The sequence below is a fragment of the Thamnophis sirtalis genome, unplaced genomic scaffold (assembly GCF_051295495.1).
Source record: "Thamnophis sirtalis isolate CommonGarterSnake01/CBP01778 unplaced genomic scaffold, rThaSir2_p1.2 scaffold_5, whole genome shotgun sequence".
Lineage (NCBI taxonomy): Eukaryota > Metazoa > Chordata > Lepidosauria > Squamata > Natricidae > Thamnophis > Thamnophis sirtalis.
The window spans coordinates 46,021,579-46,040,040 of NW_028261385.1; the positions used below are offsets into that span (position 1 = coordinate 46,021,579).

General features: G+C 35.0%; 1 protein-coding gene across 1 annotated transcript in view; it reads right to left on the reverse strand.

Moving 5' to 3' along the window:
- ST8SIA4 (ST8 alpha-N-acetyl-neuraminide alpha-2,8-sialyltransferase 4) overlaps window positions 1-18,462 on the reverse strand; it is a 75,788-nt gene that overhangs the window by 38,303 nt on the left and 19,023 nt on the right. The window contains exons 3-4 of the mRNA XM_087715752.1: window positions 15,059-15,316; window positions 1,119-1,412 (exon numbers count right to left, since the gene is read on the reverse strand). Of these exons, the coding sequence (XP_087571878.1) occupies window positions 1,119-1,412; window positions 15,059-15,316 (552 nt within the window). The remainder of the gene's footprint in view (window positions 1-1,118; window positions 1,413-15,058; window positions 15,317-18,462) is intronic.

Below are 18,462 nucleotides of genomic sequence, written 5' to 3' on the forward strand. Positions count from 1 at the left end.
TTACTATTGATAGGTACAACTGCTTTCAGAATAATAAGCCCTATAATTTTTTACCGCTACATAATACCCTATGTATTTTCTTATTTGGAAAGTACCTTTGGGGGAAAAAAAAACTATACTGTATGCTATTCTAATAAGCAGAAGGCCAATGAAAAGCAAAATGCAACCAAAATAATTAATCTGAAATTATTCCAGCAACAAGAAGTGCCGGAGTATCGAATGTTTTAAGGCAAAAACAGAATGTACAACAGAGCAATGCAACAACTAACTACAACCTGGGAAAAGGTATCTCCAAAAGGAACAGATGCATCCCCAAAAGCATTTAACCTCACATAACAAATGGACTTATATGATCCTTGATGCTTTTTCCATGGCAGTTGCTACCCTATGGGACAGTCTTCCTTGTGAAGTTAAGCAAACCTCTATTTGCCCATGCTTCCCAAAAAATACTGATAAGTCGGCTTTTCCTCCAAACGCTGGCATACGTTGAGGCAACTGCATGTTCAACTTGTGCCAAGTTTTTGTTTTCAATATTTATAGTGTTGATAGTTTAAATATGGTTTTTATGTTGCTTTTACTATTGATATTGTTTTAATTATTTTTTGTGAACTGGCCAGAGTTTGGTATAAGATGGCTGATTAGATAAATGCTTTAAATAAATATAAAATTTGCTTGATGTTTGTTCAATTGCAGAAATATAGTGTGGATTCTGAAAGCCCAGCTTCCTCAGAGTGGAAAACATGCATATGGAAAACAACAGAACATGTAGGAGAGGGGAAACATTTTCAAGTCAGAACATGCAATATTGGCAGTGGCTGTCTCTGCTACAGATCAAATGGGTGAGGAGAGGGGGAGTGGTCCAGCCATACCTGATGAAGATTCACATGCTTTTGTATATAAAGCAGAGAAACAAATAAATTGGCCCCAATGCTTGCCTCTGAATGGACGAAACAGATGGGAAGTGCTTGTTCTAAAACATGTCTTTATCAGAAACGTAATCCACTATGAGTTGAATGAAATTATCTCAAACCTTTTAGAGCCACTCTTTCTCTCTAGCAGAAATTTTAGTTACGAGTTCCATTGTGCCAAGGACAGACCAGTCTTTTCCAGATACTTACCCTCTGACAGCATGAATAAGTCTCAGTGATGGATAGGCAGTTCGCACTTTCAATTTATTCTTAAGGATTAATGCATTAACCCACTCCACATGCTTCTCTCCGCCTTTGACCATGAAAGCAGGGATCCAAAGGACACTGTCATTCAGCATAGATAGTCTATGCACAAATTTTTCTCTGTCACTCTCATTCCGAAAGCCTCCAAATGCTCTTTGTACAACTGATGGGTTCATGGTAATAAAATCTGATTTAGTTCCCACGTCCGCAGCAAACTCCACCACAGGAGCTAGATTGCACCTAAAGAGGAAGAGATTAATGGGAAAATAACAAAAAAGTGAAACATTAACTCAGGTAAAAACATGCATGAAATAAAAACTGAAAATGAAAAATGCAAGGCTATTTTCATATTGAGTAAAAATCCTGGGGTATGTCACAGGTTTTAAATTAACCCTGTGCTGAATAAGGCATTTCAATTCTGCTGATACCAACAGATACAATTTACTTAGTTGTGGACTTAAATCTCACTAAATTCTACTTATCAACTCAAAGGACATTTCTAAGTAACAAAGTTAGTTTATTGTGCATGAGAAGTAAGCATCAAATCAAAGGTGTCTACAATCTTTTTAGCTGGCATAGTGTGGTATGCCATAAATCATATTCCAACAACAACAAGAGAGAAAAATAAGTTAAATCTGAATGAATAAAAATTAATTTAATACAGTTCATGGATTTATTTCTCTTCTGTAAACTATACTTTGGTGGAAATTGTTGGATATGTATCGATGGCTGCACCAAATGTTTTGAGGCTTATAGCCTCAACTTTGGATTGTGAAGTGTTGTACAAAATGGTCCCTTTGTACCAACAAAGTGCTCCTTTATAGAAATACATATGCAATTAATTTCAGGATCAATACGAACCTGAATGAAAATCCTCGAGGTGAGCACATTGTGACTGGATTTTCAAAGCTGTATGAATTCAGTTTAGATATGGAACTATCAAAAAATATAGTTGCTCTCATAATTTGTCAGCATTAACTAATCAACTGATAGTGGTCCAATATAAAATATTCCATAAAGCCTAGAATGCAATTATGTATAGGGCAGTTTCTTCACTTCTTTTTAATCATCGTACTGCATTTGTTACCATGAGGAAGAACATGGATTAGTAGCCTTGCAGCAATATGCAACAATACCATCTTCACAATAATTTTTAATAATCTTTTGCTCTTCAGGTTGCTCTTTGCAGAATAATTTGAATATCACCACCACAGTTCTAGGTGGCCAATATTTCTGCCTTAGGCTTCTTATGATACTATATTGACTGGAAAGCTATTATTGAATCTGTATGGTTTGTCATCAAAGATTAGTCCACTCTGGGTGATTATTCTTTCAAAAAGGAAAAAAACAGCATATTTTTTTACTATTAAATGAAATAATACATTCTAGACTGGAAAAGGGAAATAAAACCATTATAAGAAACTTTATAGAAAGGCATGAAGGTTTTTGGTAAGAGATTCTAACAAAATGTATACTTCTGAAAATTTGAGATTTGATCATAGGTTCAAAATGCACTTGTTGAATTCTTATGGTGGGTGGCCAGCTACACCCAAAATTATTAAAAGCCATTAGGAGACTATCTAATCCAGGGATCCCCAAACTCTGGGCTGAGTCCCACTACAATGAATGGTCTGAGCAAGAGGCAGGTGAGTACAGGTGTAAAGCTCTATCTGTGCGAGCGGCTGGTGTATGCGATCGTGTGCAAGGCTACATTTATGCAAGCAGCGGGCTCACATGCAAAGCTGCATTTGTGGGAGCGGCAGGCACCCGTGCCCTCAGCATGCACAAATGGAGCTATGCAGGCTTGCCCGCACATGCCTGCTGCTCATATCTCCCCTCTGCCCTCCGCCAAGCTAGAAAGATTGGGGACCACTGATATAATCATTAAGAGACTATCTAGTGTTCCCTCATATTTATAAGCTCTTTGTTCATACATCTGACCACTCTTATAAGGCACGTTACACAAACATTTGTGGAATATGACAATGAAGGTAACAGTTGATGGTAACAGTTGATGGAGCTAGACTTCAATGTCTCTTCCAATGATTCTTCAATTTACAATCTTCTGGACATCTTATGGTCTCTAGCCATCAAATAAAAAAATCATCATAATTTTCTAAGTTAGGCTTGTCTAAAAAAAAATTCACAATTATTTGACAATTATTCTTTACATGCTCTATATGCTTTATGGAGACATTTATACTCTGATTGAGATCTCATGCACATCCCAACATAACCCTTTCATATAACAAAAAACACTATGTAGATAATGCCCTTTTTACAATCTTCCCCTTTTCATATAATGAAGTGTATGAGTGAGCATGAGATTGTAAGCATAAGTCCTGCCTTAGCAATGAAAATCAGTTGGGTGGACTTTGTGCCAGTCACTCTCTCAGCTCTACCTACTTTCCAGGTTTGTTGTTGGAAAAAAAATAGCAGGAGGAACATATGTTGGATATGTTTGCCATCTTGAGTTAATTGTAAAAATAATAAAGGCATCGTACAAACAAACAAACAAATATAAAGCTTTAAATATTAAAAGTGTGACAATTAATAACACAGAACAGGTACTGTTTTAGTATTAAAACATTGTTAAAATTTTATCTGGGAAAAGTAATGCATTTCTTATTTGTAAGGCAGCTAAAATGGAATTATTATGAAATGTTTTTAACACTCTTGATTATTATATCTCTTTTTAAAGATACTTTTGTTTCTGCGGCTTTATACGAAAAATGCCAGGTCTCTTTGGATTCTGGTGGAATAGAAATATCTAAAATAAGCAACCACAATTTGGCATGCTCTGAGCTGAAAAAGTAGTTTATTTGCATTATATTAAAAATTATCAGGGCAGATGGAATATAAAAGGAAGTTGGAGCAAGAGAAAGAAATGTGAGGGGCAGAGGCAGTTAACTGAATAAAAAAGAAGGAAAAGACAAAGCAGTATATAAAAAAGAAATGAAATATTGAAGACTTTGTGAAAATGTAAATTATTTCTAGGTAAATAGGCCTGTATCTCTAAAGGGAACATTTTGGAATTATATCTTATGCTATTTTATATGGTATATTATTGTGATACACAGTTTTAATTGCTCATAAAAAAACTGTATATGAGAAAAACAATACAATAACATCTCATGTCCAGGAACCGGTAAGAAAGAAATTAATAGAAGTATATACTTATTTTAGTGTAATGGCAGTGAGAACTGTATATGCCTATGTGTATTTGTGTGTATACATACGCAAGTCAAGTCATGTGCAACAAGTCATTGCTAAATCTTAGTTACTACATAGATTTCCTCCATGATGATCTGACCTAATCCTAACCTTATCTCTCAGAACTTCCAATAGTACAATCATGTATTATTGTAACTTTTCATCCACATATTCAATATGCATAAATATATAAATATATAAATATATAAATATATAAATATATAAATATATAAATATATAAATATATAAATATATAAATATATAAATATATAAATATATAAATATATAAATATATAAATATATAAATATATAAATATATACATACATACATACATACATACATACATACATACATACACACATCACACATATAGATATCCTCAAACTAAATGTAGAAGAAATTATGCCACTTCTGATCAAATAAACCCAGTTTCACCAATGGCATCTTGTTAACTTTTCACTGTATACAGCATATAATGTATTTTAATGATTTACTGGGTTTCCGTTATTTTTATTATGCTTGTTAATTATTTGTTTTACATGTGTTTCAGTTGTATCTGATGCTTTTAAGAATTAATCTGTCCATTGACTGTACTGGCAACCACATTGTACTTTTTAAAACAGTAAGAGAAAAAAATAATAATAGCAACACCTTTGTTTTCTTCCATAATACATTTTAACACCTTAGCCTGTTTTGTTAACATAATTTAAGCAAATATGAATATAATTTTTACATTATGTTCACAGCACTCCCCCATTCAGCTGTTGAAAATTCACACTAGCGGTATTCTACTGTTTGTTCAGTTTTCACTGCTGATATATTTTGAAAAATCACGAAACTACTCAATGTAATTTTTCTTGGTTAAAATCTAAAACTCCAACTGAACTAAGCAAGCTGATATAGAATAAGTGGCATATCTTTAAAAGATGTGAACCAGACTGATCTCCAAATAAAAACTGAACAATCATTAGCAAGGTAAAGAACAGTGGGTTCTGAGCAGACTACAGGAAAACCCTCTATTAAGTTGGTGAAAACAGAACAGAGAAGCATAGCAACCATCATTCCCTCACCAGTTATGTTTCTCCAAAAAAGGCACCCAGCTGCCATGAGGATGTCGTCTCAACAAGAGAAAAAGGGCAAACATAATCATAGGAAGAAGGTGACCATAAACTCTAGAATCTTCATTCCTAATTCTCTTAGATTCAGTGTTTCAATATTTGCAACTTAATCATTCAGGGCAAGCTGAATTGTCCTGTCAGGTGTCTTCCAAGGAAAGCTAAGAAACTGTGGAGTTACCTTGGGAGGGAAAGAAGAAAGGAAAGGGAGAAGGGCGGAGAGGAGAAATGTGGGAGCTATTTGGAAGAGAACACTGTGACCAAGTGTCACAGAAATATGTGGACTTAGACTAAAAGAATGCTACTTTGAATGACAAAGTTAAAACAATGCAAAAAGAACAAAGAATGGTCTAGATTAATAATGTAAACATTAATGATTAATAAGATCTCTGGTAAAATGAATAGAATTAAAAATAATAGATATAAAATGGAGATCAGGAATTTTGGAAAAAAACACTTAAAAGAGTTCCATATGAAAATGGATTATTTATTGCTAGCATTACACACACACATACCCCAAAAAAACTTGATGAAAGCAGTCTGTAAAAATGTTGAAAAATGTTAAGACTAAGGCTGTAGATTGTATGATTGGAAAAGGTTAAAATATAGAAGTCTGCTTCATTGGGTATATGAACAATGGCTCCATCTTTGCATTAGAACAGGGGTGTCAAGCTTGATTTCACTGAGTGCCACATCAGGGTTGTGTTTGACCTCGCCGGGGGAGGGGGGCTGGCCAGCTCGACATCATTCATATCAGGGACGCCTATAGTAGCCTGAGTGCTGTGCCAGAGAAAATGGGCACCCAAGCTCTGTTTTAGGCTATGATGGCCTCCTGCAACCCTCTGCAAGTGAAAACGGAACTTGGAAGGCCACATGTGGGTCTCCCAAGCTCTGTTTTTGCTGGTAGAGGCACCAGGGGTCACTCTGGCTGTTTCCAGGGCAGTCCGGGGGGGCCAGATGTAAGCATTCCGCCGGCTGAATTTGCCCCTCCTCCCCAGTCTTAAATTTGACAGCCCTGCATTAGCAGCTTTCTAAATGTAGTAGAGAAGGCAGATTCCTCTTATTCTTGCCAAGGATAGTCACAAAATTAATAAGGAGTCCATCTCTATAATTACTACTGTTCCAAGAGGAACATTATCCTATCTTTTCTCTAGAAGCTCAAGGCAACTCCCACTTTGCTTTATCTCAACAAGAAACCATTGAGTTGGTTAGGCTAAGAAAGCATAACTACATCAATATCACTGCCTGAATTCCAGTGGAACTTAAACCAGTGCCTTTAACATAAACCAATTACCTCAACCATAGTTTATGGGGGGGGGGGAAGAGCACTACTATAAGCAGTTACATCTATGCATTTTCTAAAATATACAGGAAATAGTGTTTGATATCTGACAATATCTCTCTGTAAAATATTGGGAACAATATTATCTTAATTTGCTGAAGTTTTTGAAAACATTCTACTAAGAAAAAGATAGTCTTCTTCAAGTCAAGCTCAATTCTTTTATATAAGGAAAGGGAAAGGAAAAGCTGGATTCAGATGATTCTGAATTTTAAGACACATCAAATATTCTTTCTGACCTATGAATAAAACCAAGCAATCAGCAAATATTGTTCTGTTTTCATATGTCTCTTGAAACAATTAAAAAAATGAATATCAGATTGTGAGGTTGATATTGTAAGGTCCTAGAGTTTACTTCAGTCACTGAGGTGCCAAAGATGGTGAGACTCAAGAAGAGGCTTGAAAAAGTAACAGCTTTTATTTGCACAAAGAAGAGCTGGGTGAATTTATTCCATATGCGTTTATGTGTGTGTGTGTGTGTGTGTGTGTATTTTCAACACCAGCCTGAAGATGGCGAGTGAGACCTTGCCAAAACATTGCCAAGATAATCTCAATCTTACATGGGAAAAGACCCGAATACAACAAGACCAGCATACCTACACCCGTGAAAATCTACGAAAACAAACACACACACACACATATAAACATACATACACATATATACATACACACCTACATACATATAGCATGCAATATACACACACATATATACACATATATACATACATACATACATACATACGTACTTGAGAGACCGCCTGCTGCCAATTACCTCCCACAGACCCATTAGATCTCACAGGGTGGGCCTCCTCCGGGTGCCATCTACCAGCCAATACCATCTGGCTATTACCCGGGGGAAGGCCTTCTCTGTGGCAGCTCCGACTCTCTGGAATGAACTCCCTGCAGGGATTCGGACCCTCACCTCTCTCCAGGCCTTCCAAAAAGCCGTCAAAACCTGGCTTTGCCGGCAGGCCTGGGGGTGATGAGTTCCCTCCCCTCTCGACATGTATGGTTGTGCGACTGTTGCTTATTTTTATTATTTGTATTTCGTTTTTATGTTCCCCTTTTTCCCCTTTTGAATTGTTCGCCGCCCTGAGTCCTCCCGGAGAAGGGCGGCATATAAATAATAAAATTCAATTCAAATTCAAAATTCAATTCATACATACATACATACAATATCTCATACAAGGAACAAAACCACATCTAGGAAAATGTGTCTAGGATCTTATACATTCATTTAGCCAAACTGAGACAAAAGAATTGCTTGTGCTACTTGCTTTCTCTGATTTGTTGTTTTGTGGTTCTTTTTTGTTTCAAGTAATAATAGCAATAGCACTTGGACTTACACCGCTTCATAGAGCTTTACAGTCCTCTCTAAGCAGTTTACAGAGTCAGCATATTGCCCCCAATAGTCTGGGTCCTCATTTTACTGGCCTCGGAAGAATGTAAGCTTGAGTCAACCTTGAGCCAGTGGAAATCAAACTGCCAAACTTCTGGCAGTTGGCAATCTGCAGAATTAGCCTGCAGTACTGCATTCTAACCATTATGCTTTGCCACCATGGCTCAATTATTTATATTAATGCAATCCTGGGGACAAAAATAATAGTTTAAAATATGATTATGAACACCTCAAACATAAACAGCAATACAGAAGTTGCTACTTTTTAAAAACCTCTGGTTCTACTGAGCTTAATTGCAAAAACAATTATTCCAGAAAGAAAGAAAACAACATCATGGATATTAAAGAATGGATTCATATGTTCCCTTGATTTTGAAAATATCCTAAAAATGAATAAATGGAGCAGTATATACTGCTACATAAACTAATTTTAACATTATCAATGTATCAATTCTTTCTATAGTATCTGAAAACAGAACACTATTTAGTAACCGCAAAACCTATTTTTTTTCCAGAAATCAGGTGACTTGGGGGGAAATCCATCACTTTCAAAATGTTCCTTGAAACCACGATTATTTTACAGAAGTTTTGATGTACTTTTTTTTATAGAATAAAGAAGTTATGGTCACCAAAACAAGATGTTGCTTTGCCCTAAGGCTGTATCTTTCTTTTTCGTTCTGAACAGGTATCAGAATAAAAGGTTATAGTAAGTAAGAAAGATCTTTATTATGGTCAAAGACCAGCAAAAAAATATAAATATATCTGTATGTTAAATGTTGAAGCACATTTAAAAAAATAATTGAAATAATTTGAAAACAGCTGTTGCCCAACTAATAAATCAAAGTATCCTTTGCAGTTAACTATCTATGTCCCACAAGGACATGTAATTTGGAATAATACTGCTAGTATTTTTGTTAGCTCACTAGACTTCAAAACTGAAAAAAACAAACCTCTGGTAACAGCTGAGTAAAGATCAGTCAGTGCCAAGTTAACAGAATAACAGATTTGGAAGGAACTTTGGAGGTCTTGTGGTCTAAACCCCCTACTCAAGCAGGAAACTCTATACCATTTCAGTCAAATAGCTGTCCAATCTCTTTTTAAAAATCTCCAATGATAGAACACTCATAACTTTTGGAGAGAAGCTGTTCTAGTGGTTAGTGGTCTTAACTGTCAAGAAATTTCTCCTTAAATCTAGATTGGTTCTATCCTTGATTAGTTTCCATCCTTTGCTTTTTGTCCTGCTAGAGAGTAGGTTGACCCCCTTCTTCTTTGTGGAAGCCCCTCAAATATTAAGACACTTCTATGATGTCACCCAGGCCTTCTTTTCATTAGACTAGACATACCCAACTCCTGACACTATTCTTCATATGTTTTAACTTATAGTTCCTTAATCATTTTTATTGCTCTTCTCAGTACTCTATATACTAGTATCTTAACCTCTTTTTGATATCATGGACACCAAAAATGGATGCAATATGTAGTCTTGCCAAGGTATTATAAAGCGGTACTAACATTTCACATGACTTTGATTAATATTAATCTACTATGAACACATGATTAATGTTAATTAAATAAATCAGGTGAGAAAATTCACACAACTCTAGAAAAATAAATATATTTAGATTTGGATGCTTATTAATAAGGAATTAGAAAAGCATGAACTAAATGAACCAAGGTTCGTGAATTATATGCAAAACAAATTTGGGCTGCCTCAAGAACATGAATTTGATTACTGAATAACCCCATTTATGGATTATCTTTGCTAGTTATACAGTATCAGTGTTGTTTTTGGCATGCCGGGAGGGGTTATTTTGGACTGGAGAGATCGGAAAGGAGAAATAATACAACAACTCACATTCTCAGTTCCTAGTTGCATGATTGATGTTTAAACTCTCAGACTCACTCCATTGTTGAAGAGACACATCTAGCAGTGGTTGAAAATGACATGAAAAAATAAGCAAAAGGAATATATATAAATTTGGGGGAGAGATGGGAAGAGAAGGCACCATGTTTTAGTTTTGTATTAAAACCTTGTTTTAGCCTCCTGAGAAAAATATGTCCTGATGTTTTTTCTTTATATTTACAATATATAGAGAGAAATAATTCAATGCACCAATGTCATTTCTTTAATTCTCTCATTCAAATAGCATTTTCAGGAGTTTGGAGGAAAACTCCAGTCCCATTCAACAGAATGAGAAGAGACCCTAAGCCCACAAAAGAAATGTGGACATGGCAAATGTCTCCAATGGGACCCTCCCTAATTTCTTGAGCTGCAAAGGCAATGGGTGAGAAATGTATTTTTAGGCTGCAAGATTCTGCTAATGTAACCTTATAATAAAGACAGAACTAGAACTTCTGAGTTTGCTTCTTGACTGGACCACCTCAGAAGGCTGACAGAAGACAGGCAGAAGAACTTTAGAATAGTCCTTTTAAACTGCACTATTTTGAACTGTGTTAGATATTGACTTGAATGGTCTTATTTGTAGGGCTAACGGTATTCTCGTATGTTAGCTGACAATGAGTTTTTGTAGAACTGCATGACATTCTGAAATGATTAGATTTCCATCTAAATGACAGATATCTGAAATAATGGTCTTTAATGTTATTATTTATCCTTACAGATGTAAACCACTTCCCAATGATATTGTTAATATTGATTGGTTTTAAATAGATATCTCACATCATTTCAGCTCCCAGTCAAGCTGAATGTCATTTCATAATGTTCCAAATGTTCTACAGTAAGGAACAATCAGATTTTGAAACCAATCAATGCTCTCTGTTTTCAACTTAAATTTCCAAATGTGCATGCATCAACATAAATCTCAGAAAGGAATTTCTTTGTTTTTATTTATTTCTTTAAATAAAAGTATTAAATTTTAATGTTTTGCTTCCTCAAACACCCTTCAAAAAAACCCCAACATGAACTAACTCCACCTACTTTTGTGAGTTCAGAATTAAAAATGTAGGGAGCAAAGGCTTGTTTTGAATTCCCTCTAGTGGAACACTCAAAACATTTCAATTTTTTTCTGTTGGAATATAAGATGCTTGAAACATAAAGTCACATTTTAATTAGGGCTGTTATATTTCAAGCTCAGAATAAAGTGTTTTGTGTACATACCTGTTACTCAGACAGTAGACATGTTTACCCCTAGAGCTAATTTTGGATTTGCTGCCGAGAAGGTTCACAAGATGTGAAGATTGTCAGGCCTGCAGTTATATCCCTTTTAGGATCTTTGGCCTGCTACACTCTCTCTCATTTCATTATGCTGTTTCATTAGTGTAGTAGTTGGGAGGGGGGAATAGAAAGGAGTAGAATTGTGGAATGTGTTGATGTCATTCTTTTCTAGAAGCCCAAGGTCATATTTTGTCTCCGTACCTCTGCACCTGACAGGAACCAGCTGGGTGGATATGCCAGCTTGGCCGAAGAAGATTGGACCATGTGATGGATTTATGGGTATGGGGATAAGATCATGAACTTTCAACTGGGTGGAATCCCAGGAAGTTTTCAGATTTGGGATTCCACAGATAGTTGCCAACATGTCTGTCTTATTAAATTGGAACTTTAAGGATAGCTCTGCCTTGGATTTTGATTTAATTCTGCATGATATTTGGAACGCTGACATAGATTATGAAATAACACTATGATTCTGGTTAGATTTCCTTGATAAAAAGGAAGATTTTATATTATGTAGAAAGGACAGATATATTTGGATGTCTGTCTGTTTGTCTGTCTATCCATCTATCTATCAATCCTCTATCTCCATCAAGAAAAAAAGCAGGAAGGAAATAACAGATAGTGGACTGGAACATGTTTACTGTTTATTAAATTTATAGGCCGCCCAATCTCGGAGGACTCCGGGCGGCTTACAGAAACAAAAATTGAGAAAGATTAAAAACAAATATGTGTTTCCTGTGTTAAATTTAATTGTATTATTAATTTAATAATTTAATTGTATTATTGTATTATTCATGTCCATATATCTCATTATTTCAATATTGGATCTAGAAAAGCAGTCCAAAAATAATCCAGATCTGGCTTGTCACAATAGAGAACAACAATAGAAAAAAAGCCCTTTGGGAAAAAAGTTACACAATGGCTTAGAATGCTGCTACCTGTCCCCATACTATAGTATTATATACTAGCTTACTCAGTTTTAGCACTTCTGGATATGAACAACAGATCCCAGAATTTTCAGCAAAAGACATGTTGATTGAGGAATTCTGGGAATTGATATTTACATGTCAACAAAGTATTCAGCATGTGGAAGACTTATATCACATATATTGACATTTCCAACTTGTTCTAGTGGTTAAGGCACCAAGGCTAGAAACTAGGAGACTGTGAGGTCTAGTCCTATCTTAAGCAACGAAACCTAGCTGGGTGACTTTGGGCCAGTCATTCTCACTCACTTCACAAGAGTGTTGTTGTAGATAAAATATAAGTAGGAAGGAGGGTTAGGTATGCTTGCTGCCTTGAGTTATTTATACAAATAATAAAGGCAGGATAAAAACATCTAAAGAGAAATAAAAATAAATAAAATTGATGATTAAAAAATACATGGAATGCAGAAGATCTAAATCTTCTAGATACAACTCAACCCAACTCACAATTCATACCAAAGAATAAATTATTGAATTAAATTCAAGCTATGAAATAATTCAATGAGCATTTCCTCTGCCTTCATTAATGCAAAAAGGGAAACAATATACAAATAACCAGAATCTCATATATGAATGACGATGCAGCAGTCCATTCTGACTACAAGGAAAGATGAAGACACCACAAGATGTTCCAGGCTCAAGAGTAATTGAAAACCTCTCTTGAAATCATGACAACGGGTGGTACCATTAATAAAAAGTTTAATAAATTATAGTACGTAGTGAAGCAATGAACAGATCATCAAGAATGCTGCAGTGTTTTATAGATCTGTCTAGATCTATAAAAACACACGGGTATGTTTATTTACTGTTTCTGCATGTAACAGATATACATACACCTATATATAAACTTCGCAATTTTTTTCCACTTGTATGTGTTCCCCTTAAAATCAGAAAGCATTCTAGAAATTAGATGGGATTATGTTAGATAAACTTCAGGATTTGAACTCATTTGTACCCCAGCAATAACTGACATGTATCTATAACTGACACTTCAGAAACTTTGCAAGATGGTAGATTATTCAGCCAAGAGTTAAGTATATGTGTCTACCATTATCCTTGCTACATCATCCCTGACTGGAAGAGTTGAAGAATCTCTTTTGATTTAAAGAAAAAGTAACCAAAACAACACTTATTTTAAATAATGATATAAATGCAGCCAAACAAGGAAACTGTAAAAACTGCAGGTTTTTTTTAAACAGAACTTTTCACTTCCTAGAACAAATAACAACATTCACTTTGAAAAGATAACTGCCTGAACAACAGTAATTTACACAGCTTTTAAACTGTACTTATTTATAGAACTCCAAGTCTGTGTACACAGGTTTAAGCTATGTTCCACCATTTAAAATATCTTAACCCAGAAAATAAACCTACTGAACAGTGACATGTCCTAGTCTATATATTTAGGAAGGATGACTTAGTCACGTACATTTCAGTAGTGATGTTGAGTAATTCCTACTGGGGAAAAAAATATCACAAAGGAATAAAGAACTCTTGCACCTGACAGCCACTCTTTGCCCCACCTTCCAAAACTTCTTTCTAAAGTTTAAAAAAGTCAAGGTTATGGTAATGTTGATGGAGATGATGATATTTTTATTTATATTTGGGGAAGGAATTTATAAAATTAAGTGCAAGACTTGCACAAACTCAACACAATTATTTTACCTAGTCCCTGCAAAATGAAAGGATTGCACCATCAAAGATTAATCTAGTGATATAATGGAGAAGAGTCTGCAAAGATTACTGAAATATGAAATGTAATATTGTTTAATTTTGACTGGATTGTTCCCCTTCCATAATTTGATACCTATAGATCTAGTAAACTCTTACTTAGAAAATACAATGAGCATAAATTATATCTAATTGATTTTATTAGCTTTTTTAGTTCCAAATCTAGAGATGTGATAGTTCTTTGTCTTTGTCTCTTGCTGGCTCTTTGGCTTAACAAATGGAGATGAGAATCATGCCCTAAAATTGGTCATGACTAGTGGAATAAAACCCACAGGAACACCTTTAACTTTTAAATGCCTTAAATGCCTTAATACAAATGCCTTGTATTATTTTTAATTAAATTCATTTTACCTGCATTTTGATATCTTGCTGATCTTTGATAATATATAATATTCAATTTTGAAGAAACTAATTATTAAAATGAGATATATGAACATATTTATGCATGTAGTTAAGGCGCCTTTTCAGTGCAGTAGAGCATATAAGAGTTTAGATTCGAAATCCTAACAATTACCTTAATGGGAATTATTTGGCTAATCCCCAGCATGTTTCATCTGAACGTAACCATAGATAGTACATGTATAATAAATAAATATGGTAATTTTCTATTATGACGACGGGCAAGATGGGGAAATTGAAAACATTTTCTTTGTGTGGAGCCAGTTCCCTATCAAAATAATGATTGTGCCTGCATAAAGAACAAAAGCAGATCCTACAAACCAATCTCTCTGCAGTCTCCAACAGTGCAATTTCTCATTCATAATATATAGACAGTCCTGTTCCTTTCCTATTGAAACATCTTTAATTTGGGCATCATACAGTGAAAGATATATTCCAGAAATTCTGAGCTATCATTCCACGTTAAGCATTTCTGTTCATTGCTGTTGAAGTAATAAGCAATCTGTCACGCAAAAGATAATGGCTCACCTTATAACAAACTCATGGCTGTCAATCTCTTTACCACACCCACTATCCAGAAGGATGCCAGAATTTCCTACAACAGCACATGCCTTAAATCGACGATTCTTCATTGGAGAAACTTCAGGAAGGAGTCTATGCAAATCCTGAGAAATATTTAGTGTACGGCGTCTGTCTAACACATAGTGGATTACATCTCCGGGCTTGAAACTGCTTTTGACGACTGAGATGTCTCTTTCGGCATCCAAGAATCGAAGAATATTCTTCCTGCATTATAAACAAGAAAGCAAAGGTATGGTACCTCTTTAAGAACTTAAGGAAGTTGTTGTTGGATGATGCCTGGAGCACAAGAGAACCCATTACTCATATATCACTTCTGAAAGATGTATTTCAGAAGACGATCTGTTTCTTTCAGGAAAACTCACCCCTGAACTTGCATGGTCACTTCAAGATGCTTCATACTTCAATTGCCTAATTCAAATGTCAGATAAAATAAACTCTCTGCTGTATACCAGGAGGAAATGAACATTTAGGGAAGAGAAGGAAATAATAATAACAACAACAACAACATCAACCAGTTATTATTATTATTACCATTGGTAATTGGCACACTGGGTGCTATTCCAAAAGCACTGGAATTACATTTAAAACAAGTTAAAAATTGACAAAATCACCATCAGTCAAATGCAAAAAGCCGCACTGCTTGGATCTGCCCGCATATTACGAAAATATGTTACGACGTCCTAGGCCCCTGGGTGGGGCCCGACTAGTAACCAATGCCAAATCCGGCAAAACAACTGGCCGCTGTGATACAATTGTATAATCATCATCATCATCATCATCATCATCATCATCATCATCATCATCATCATCTAAGACTCTGATTTTCACTGAAATAGTACCAAGCCCTAGTTTGAATTTTATATCTCCCCCTCCCCTTTTGTACAAATCATCCACTTTTATGATCAAACAGATTCTAGTATTCAGCTAGTTACTATTCAAAGGATGGAAACATTTGTCTTTTTTTTTTCCAGAATGATATAACACCTCTTGAAACATAGAGAGAGAAAATAGTATCTGTTAACTTTTTAAAATTATAACAAAATTACATTTAAATTAAAATGTTATGTCCAGCTCACACAGGTCAATTTTGCTGATTTTTTTTAATCAACAAAGAATTCAATATGTTTAGAAAAAAATTAGATTCAATCATATCTGTAACAAAATAATTCTACACACAACACAATAAAGAATTTTAATGAATCAGTTTTAGAGAACGTACTAAATTATAGCTGTATGTGCTTATGTTAATAAGAAGTTAGGCCAAGATGGTGAGCGAAGAGCATCTGTCTCCAATAGATGGTTATTTCTCATGTTTTCAGCTCCAATTCCACATCAGAGTACGTGCTTAAAAGAAAAGTCATTTCAAAGTACTTTTTCCAGGACAATCCTGAAAGATCTATTTAAAGGTTAGTTGTAGAGTCAGAGTTTATCCATGAGGAAATAACGTCACTTTGATTCTAAAATCCCTACCTCTCATCCTGCCCAAGACTACATGTCAACAAGCCAAAACCGAATGTAAAAAGCAAATAATACTCTCAAATGCTTGTTCTTAACAAGAAAAAATTATTTTCTCCTTTGCTTTGGGAATGGATTTACTGTGAGCTACTCTTACTGCTTCCCTTTGAAAAGAGGAAGAGTTGCTTGGGGCACTGTGTGGCTATTTCTTGGGGATGAGATTTGGGATAGAACAATGAGATTAGTGAAGAGAAAACACAAATAATCTCTTGCAGGAGCAAAGAGCTTCTGCTGAAGTTGAGTGTTTCTGCATTCTGTGAAATATACAAGTAGTCCTTGACTTACAAAAATTCATTTAGTGATCATTCAAAATCACAATAGCACTGAAAAAAGTGGCTTGTGATCATTTTTCGCACTTATGACCTTTTTAACATCCCCTTGGCCAAGTGCTCAAAACTCACTCTTGGCAACTGACTCATATTTATGACGGTTGCAGTGTCCCAGGGTCATATGATTACTTTTTGTGACTTTCTGACAAGCAAAGTCAAGGGAGAAGCCAGATTCACTTAACAACCCTGTTACTAACTTAACAACTTCAGTGATTCATTTAACAACTGTGGCAAGAAAGCTCGTAAAATGGGGCAAAATTCACTTAACAAATGTTTCGCTTAGCAACATAAATTTTGGGCTCAATTGTGGTTGGAAGTTGACAACTCCCTGTACTGTACTAGATATCAAGGACCGTAAGGCTCTTTTTTTCTCATTTGCATGCATACACAATATCATCTCCTTCATTTCTCCAATATAGCCTTAACTGAAAGAGAAAGAGAAAGAAACTTGCAGATTACATGCAGAAATCCTTGATGCTTCATAGTGTGGAATAAGTTCTTAAAAACTCCACACACAGACAACACAGCAAGAATTCATTTATAAATGTGTCTGGTGAGATCAGGTATTTTTCTTAGCACCCTAGAATAGTTTTTATGGAAAAAAGTATAGCGTATTAATATGCTTTAGATGTTTATTAAATAGAAACCAAGTTGCCAGAAAAAGCTCTTAGAAAATATTATATCCCACACATTTAAGAATATAAATTTTCTAGGAGAAGGCTTTTTCACTCTTTAATGCTAGAGTTGTTTGGCTTTATCAATCATTAACAGTAACACATTTTTGGGAACGCAGACAAATAGATACTAACCTAATTAGAAAGTCTAATTTTAGCTAGATTAGAATTATTAAACTTCTTGACAATTTACAACATACTTTGTGTCAAAACAATTGGGCAAGACATGTGTGAAAGTATTAAAAATTTATTTACAGCCTGTTTTAAAATTATTTTCTGTGATAAAAGCATGGAGTCTACTGTACTATAAGTTTCTACAGAGAAATACAGTTGGGGGGGGGGGGCGACCACGAAGTATTTAACTACCTTACATAAAATCAGAATATTGAACTAGGTCAGGAAAGTCAGGATTTGATTCTACCAAGAATAAGTCAATTAGACAATCAATCAATCAGCATCTTAGGGTGACACTGATATGATATTCAAATGCTGTTTGTTACTCTTATGCAAAACAAATGAAGTAGTTTGGATTTTTTTTTTTGGTAATAAGGCAGATTTTGGGGCAGAAATTGAACAAAAAAAGAAAACAAGAGTAGTACATAGCAGAGAAGGTTACGGTCATTTATTTTCAGTTTTATTTTCACATGGCAAAAATTGAAAGATTATATAACTAAAAATCTGTATTTTGCAGCTAAAATGCCCTTTGAGTTACTTGCAGTCCAGAGTTATGGATAAATTTATGACAGAGAGATCTTATTGTCTGCCATCGAGGATGTAGTGTTATTTCTGGAGCAACATATGAGCACTTCCAAATACCTATTCAAAGGAACAA